This window comes from Danaus plexippus, assembly GCF_018135715.1.
Source record: "Danaus plexippus chromosome 13 unlocalized genomic scaffold, MEX_DaPlex mxdp_15, whole genome shotgun sequence".
Classification (NCBI taxonomy): Eukaryota; Metazoa; Arthropoda; class Insecta; order Lepidoptera; family Nymphalidae; genus Danaus; species Danaus plexippus.
The window spans coordinates 585876-592809 of record NW_026869849.1 but is presented as its reverse complement, the minus strand read 5'-3'; the positions used below and the strand labels follow the sequence as shown (position 1 = coordinate 592809).

Here is a 6934-nt window from a genome sequence, read left to right as displayed (position 1 = left end):
ATTGGCTTAGGAAATGTTTGCAGAATTATCATTGGATGATTATTTTCTTATCAAAAACGTATCACTAACAAAGATATAAAAATTAAACCTATTTGTATAGCATAAATCGCATTTTATTTATTCAAGATAAGAAAGCAGTATATCGCATTTTATTTTTTTCGTGATTTCCTTTCACGCTGATAATTTAATTTTCTAATTTTAATTGTTACAATATATCATCAATATAGTCACATCTATGTAGTCAAGATTTTTATAGCTATTGTCAAAAATGGAGCCAAGAAATTAAGTATTGCCAGCATACATGTTGGAGTTAAATAAAATGCTTTAGATATTTGAATATCTTTTATTCAAACTAAAAACGTAACACTAACAGAACATCACTTTTTAAACTAAACAATCTTTAAAGCTATCCTACAGCAAAATAAATGCTTCAACTTCTTGTTGTAAACATCCCTTTTGTTTAACCCTTAGTAATAGTCGTTCAAACTTTTTGTGTTTTTCATCTTGCATTTATTTTACAATAACAATATTGAACCTTTTATTTATATCCAGACTTTTTTTTAAACTGTGTTTGTAGAGGGTTCAACAGATTAGGTACTCAGGTCTTAAACAAATCAATTGTGAAGGTTTTATTGTTTTCCAATAGTAAACTTTGAGATACCCTCCAGCATATTGATGTAGGCTGTATGTTCATATGCTGTGCTGAAGTCAGACAATTTTTGTACAAAGTCGTTGCTGATACCTTTCTCTTCGAGTAGATTCATCAAAAGATCATAGAGATACTGCAAAAAAGTTTTTTTTTATTATTATTCCATTATTAAAGGCATGTCTGGCTATAAATTAAAAATGTAAATTAAATGTCACATGTAACAAATCTTCTCCACATGTAATTAGAGAATAAACTTCATCACAATGTTATTGATGTACCCCATATTTGGCACTTGAACACTATCATGGACGATAGAATCAAGTATGGCGTATAAATGGGGAAACAAAATCACACCTGGCTGGGAATTGAACCCACAACCATAAGTCAACAGTAGTAACCAATGATCCAAATGATCACTATTGGCATCTCTGAAAATGTGATACTATTCCTCCAATATTTTATGATAAAATTACTTAACCTTAATGAGATCTAAGATTTTCGCGAGTTTTATTCATTTAAATGAAACTAATATTTTTTGGATAAACTACGCGGATTTTTATTATTTACAAAACTACATAATCCTGACGTCTCGGTTACTTTTCAGCAACCGTGAAGCGTGGCGTACCGCTCTGGATGCCAGAAAATTAAGAAATAGATGGCGGTAGTTGATAAATAACAAGGACCAACTGACAGACATTCACATCTCGTCTGCCCGTGATCACGGTTGCTGCAAAAGTAACCGAAACGTCGGGATTATGTAGTTTTTTAAAATAATAAAAATCCGCGTAGTTTATCCGAAAAATATTAGTTTCATTTAAATGACTTAACCGTAATCAAATATTATTTCCTTTAATTGTTATTTTTGTAAATAATGACAAAGAAATATTGTATAATATATATGTAAACTTAAAAAAAAAAATTACGTAGAATGATGGCTTTTGTTATTTTAAAAATTTGTTTATGCATAAGTAGTCCTCAATATCAGTACTAACCCCATCGAGCACATCACCGGCGACAGCATACACTTTGTCCGACCATTCACCCTTGTATAGAGTCACCTCATCAATACCAAAGATGTCATCTATAAAATGCATACAATTAAATAAGATTTGTAAAATTTAACTTACACAATTGTGTTTTCGATTCACATAAATTTTCACAAAAAATTTTGATGGATGTGATAGTATTTGTAGCAAATATTGTTAGACAGTATAAAAAAATTATATAACGTGAGAACAACTTTATTATGTGAGATGAATTTTGAAAACCTACTATATTCATCAGCACTGGCAGATGGTTGGTCCTGAAGGAAGGAACAAGTAAAGCCAAGAGTGGTGTCACCACGGACGAGGTCCACTTCAAACTGGGGTTTGGATCTCATTTCAGAGAACTCCTGTTTCTCCTGCTGGGCTTCATCACCAAAATCTTCCGTGTCCACAGTGTGGTTCACATTGAATGTTATTCTAACACTGAAAATAATTAAATCTTATGTTGACACTGCAGTGTATGAGACCATAGCTGTTACAAATCATCAGTAATTCAAATACACACATACATAACCCACACATGTGCAAAAAATATTACAACATCTCTAATAGGTACAGTAAATTATTTTTTCTACTCTTTTCCCGACCAGAAATTTACATACGCTCACAACTATATTTAATAAAAAATATATTATTACATCTCATCCTTCAACTGCTTAGTGAGAACAACCTCGGCACCATCTCCCTGAACCTTGAATCCTTCTACTTCACCAGGAAGTGTTTTCACCTTCTGAGCTTTACGTTCAGCAACTATCTCCTCTGTGAGAAACTCTACCAGTTCCCGTTCACCTGTAATACAAATATAAGAATTGGATAAAAACCTTCTTTAAATATCCACATTATTTGATGATTTCAAACACCAACAAATAATTATTATTTCTAATAATAAAGACATTACAATAACTTTGACCGATAATAAGATCTGAGACTTTGCAAGTATTCATTGAAATAAAAATAATACATTTTCTGGGTGTATTACATATTTATAATTAATTTCAACAACATACTCCTGACGGGACGATCTTCACGTCTGTGTGATCACAGTTGCTACAAAGTAACAGGAACATATTGAAAGTATTAGTTTTATTTCAATTTTGTCTAATATTTTTATGCAGGAGGAGAGCAATGGCTTCATTCCTGGATGTGAATATTGGTTGTTCTACCCAGCAGATGACACCAAATTATTTGTATTATAATTCAGAATTTGAGTTCTGCTGGGATGTATGGAGTATATTTGATATCTGATTTTGTAGTGGTACATTTTTAGTCTAAGTTATAAATGGAATTTACCTTTTATTTGATATATATGTTTTACTACGTACATACTTAAAAATCAATTCTTGAAGTTTAGGTCTTCAGAAAATACCTCTAATATTATTAAAATAAACTACAAAAACATACATATATATTTAAACAAAGGAATACTGCATATAATAATAATATTTAGGAAATGCAACATAAAAACTAGGATAGGTTATGTAAGTAAAGGATAGGGATGGGATGGCTTACCCAGAGGTTTAGGATTTGGAGATTTTTCGTCTTGTTGGTCTGTTAAATAAACATAATATTTCATAAAGTTTAGCAAGTAATAGAAATTTAATTTGTTTGTTTAAACAGAAAATAACGAGTGGTGCAATCCTAACCTCAAAGTCGGCAACTGTTAACATTTACCTTTAGTATGAAGAGCTTTGAGACCACAACCACAACTGCATGTGTTGGAGTGATTTTTTAGAAGATCTGATGTGTACGAGCTATCCATCCTCTTGGAACAACTCATGTGCCATATTCCCCTAGTAAAGTCACGCTTTACGGGAGCTTGAGTTCTGGACACTATAGCTCCAGTGAGACCAGAATTTTTTATGCAACTCTGAATAACTCGGTGCGCTGTTCTTACTAAACCACTCATTTTAATATATTTTGCTCTTTCCTTAATAAAAAAGTATTTAAATGAAAAATAAAATGACAATAATTGGAATACTTCACAATTCACACTGAGGAGCAAATTGTGGTTTATGTTGCCAGTTGTCAGAGAAAAAAAACGCTTTATCTAATATCATGTATACACTTTATTTATGTCACAAACCAATAAAATAAAATTGAAAGCTTAGTTTCTCAGACAAAATAGTAAAAGAACCTTACGTAGAAAATGTTAAAAAAAATGTTAATACATAACATTTTAAACAAGTTTTGAAAAAAAGTTTAAAATATTTTTTTAAAGTATATGGTTTCCCTATTCCTGATAATTTTAGAAAGACAAATCCTCTCAGCATTCCATGGATTCACCGTGCGGGTGCCGGGTCCATTGCGTTGCAAGGAGAGGAGCTTCAACATTGCCTGGGACTTGCGACCCATATGTAGGTTTAAGGGGCCCCTATTTATCGCGCATTAAGCGCTCATCTCCACTGTCCAAGCTCCTCTCTCTGCCTAATCGAATTTGAAACGAGCCTGCTAGAGCTGCCATCGACACAAGTTCCAAGAATGAACTGATGTTAGTTCTTGAGAGGCTTAAATCTTTTAACAGGTTGTAGAGAGATTTGGCTATTATACCTCTTGCTCCTACTTCTACCGAGTACAAATTTATAACGAACATTTTCTTAGTGAGCTCGCAATACTTGTTGACCTGATGGCATGGTCTTTGGGTATATTGGTTTCCCAAGGAACCGTGAGCTCTATGAGTACAACGCGCTTTAAAATTCGCGAATATAAAAATATGTCCGGTCTGGAGGCCGACGCACAAATATTCTCTGGGATTCTATATTGCTTCTCATATGTATCCATTATTATAGTCCAATCCGTAGCCGCTTTAAGAATGGTGTATGGCTTGAAATTTGATTTTATAGCCCTACTGATCGCTCGTTTTTGGTTATTTCCCTTTGCGCTCTGGATACCGAAAGACTAACCGCTTCACGTATGATTTCCAGAACCCTATCTTGACGAAGCGAGTATTGACCGCTATCCAGGAGTACCTTACGTACCACTTACAAATGCCTAGCAGTTTGAACTGCCTTCCCACAGGTATAGCAAGTCTTTTCGGCACCTTTACCCCATCTTATTAAATTACTCTGATCTGGGAGAATCATCTGGAACGCAATGAGGTAAAATTTTAGTAGTGCTGACGACCAATCATGAATTAAAGTGCGCCATTGTACTGCTAATTGGATGCAAAAATCTTCCATATCTAGGCTCATTGCATGGATCTTATATTTAGAATTCTCGTCTTGCCGAATAAGGGTCTTTAATATATCCGTATCTTTGGCCTTCTTCTACTTGATCCTAACCCTACTCTATTACTTTGTTCCCCTATTATAAACTGATTGTGGAATTGAAGTCTCAATTCTAGCTCTAGGGTATCTTTGTCTTTTGGGAATGATGTAATAACGTCATCCTGGGATTTCCCCAGGATATTGCTCTTGAAAACTCTTATGTGTTTATAGAGCTTCGATGGCCTTTTTAGAATTATCCCAAAATTATTTCGATCCCTGAATAACGCTGACGAATCTGCTGATAGCGCGAGCCCGAGCCACAACTTCAAAAGCTTTACGATGCTTGCATATATTTTTGACAGAAGGGTCTTACTAAAATCATAGACAAGGAAAGGCCAATTCAAACGTGATACTAGATCATTACCGTAGATCCAAGCTTTTCTGACGTTACTAATCGGTTGGTTATCGACCTTGTTAAGATCGTTCAAAAAGCAATCTACTATTCCTTCTAAATATATTATCTATATTACGACTAAGAAATTTAAAAGGAGCATTTTCCGTAAAGGCATTGACCGCCTAACGATAATCCCGGATCGTAGGAGATATATTTTGTATTTCGCCTACCAAGACACAGACAGTGACATTTATTTGGTTTTGTCCTCAATCCATCCGTCCACTCACAGAATTTATCTACCTTAACCAATATAACTTGACAGTGTTTGGGGTTACGTGTCAGTATTGCGAGATCGTCAGCGAAGGCTAAGATGGATTCTGTGTATTTGTCATTAAACTTGAACTGATAGCCCAATTTTTTATTGTTGCTTATTAGTTTATCTACTAAAATATTAATTACAATATTAAATATTATTGGAAACAAACAACAGCCCTGAAATAGTCCTACATTATAACTTAAAAGTTTTTGAAACGCCTTCTTTAGATATTATAGAAAACTTTAATTTTGAGTAATATGACGCGATCATATCACTAATTGCTATTGGAATGTTATACCATTTTAGCGCGAATAACATTAGCTCATGTTGTATCGACCCGAACGCATTCTCTAAGTCTATATAACAAACTATTATTTGCCTCTTGCTTTTTCTAGCATCTTTTACGTTCTCCGACAACAAAGTGTTGTGTTCTAGGCATCCAGATATCCCCGGTAAAAAATCCTTCTGGTGATTTGGCTTAAAATATCTGTTATTAAGCATGAATGGCGTCATTCTCGTTTGTAGGACCGAGAAAAAGATTTTAGCTACAGTGCTTGTTAAGGCTATCGGTCTAGTATCTTTCGGATCCGTAACTCGATCTTTTTGTGAAATGAGGACAAAGATTGCTTTCCCGACGGACTCCGGGATTTGTTTCCTTGACCAGATTTTATCGAATATATTTCTAAGATGTTTACGAACCGATGAACATTTTTTAAATACTATATATGGGATACCATCGTGTCCTGGTGCAGATTTAGACGATTATCTCTTAATATGATAATCTATTTCCTCCATCATTGGTGGAATGCCGTGGAAGTCGACGCGAAGAATTTCAGGTTTGTATCCGTCCGGATCCCTATATATTCTGAAACTTTTGGGCACTTCATATTTGCTTTTATAATGGTCGTAAATTTGTTCCTTGGTCAAGAGAAGCTTTCTTTCTTAAAAGTGGTTTTCGAGTACTCAAAAGGGGTTTTTTATCGAAATCTACTTCATGTTTTGCCTGGTCAAAATTATTGTGATGTTCCGCGGTTTGCACCGATATTCCTTGAATTAATTTAAGAATTGATCTTACCGCCCTAGCTAGATTATTCCTCCTCATTTCTATCTTGAACGAGTTTTCTTTATTTTTATGAGCATAACAATTTTGAGGTAGATTTTGCTCGTGAAAGTAGTCGTAAACAGTATTTTGGAAGGTTTCTACTTACAAGTTCAATTCCTGCTTCGAGCCCGGATGCTCTAATAGGACCGCTAAATTGTCGTCGTGAACCTTCCCTGTCGATTGTTTCATGTTTGGAATGCTAAGACGTGTTCGGATGTCAATGG

The 6934-nt window shown here is 34.4% G+C and overlaps 1 protein-coding gene across 2 annotated transcripts; it reads right to left on the bottom strand.

Annotated features, from left to right (window-relative positions):
* Window positions 1-329: 329 nt before the first annotated feature.
* LOC116770033 (complement component 1 Q subcomponent-binding protein, mitochondrial) lies at window positions 330-3704 on the bottom strand. Of its 2 annotated transcripts, XM_061527849.1 has the most exons (6): window positions 3367-3704; window positions 3205-3243; window positions 2334-2484; window positions 1922-2118; window positions 1642-1730; window positions 330-782 (listed from the first exon to the last, which is right to left on the bottom strand). In XM_061527849.1, the coding sequence occupies exons 1-6, from the start codon at window positions 3599-3601 to the stop codon at window positions 630-632; spliced, it is 864 nt and encodes a 287-aa protein (XP_061383833.1). In that variant the 5' UTR covers window positions 3602-3704; the 3' UTR covers window positions 330-629. The 2 variants fall into 2 exon arrangements, with proteins under 2 accessions (XP_061383833.1, XP_061383834.1); XM_061527850.1 differs by lacking the exon at window positions 3205-3243 and having other exon boundaries at window positions 3367-3702.
* Window positions 3705-6934: the final 3230 nt, after the last annotated feature.

Bases quoted from the DNA above. Each gene is read 5' to 3' on its own strand.
- LOC116770033 (XM_061527849.1), bottom strand. From the start codon at position 3,601: ATGAGTGGTTTAGTAAGAACAGCGCACCGAGTTATTCAGAGTTGCATA. The intron at 1,731-1,921 runs GTAGGTTTTCAA...TGCATTTTATAG, and splicing joins TGCCAGTGCTGATGAATATA to ATGACATCTTTGGTATTGAT. The intron at 783-1,641 runs GTTAGTACTGAT...ACTTTTTTGCAG, and splicing joins CCGGTGATGTGCTCGATGGG to TATCTCTATGATCTTTTGAT.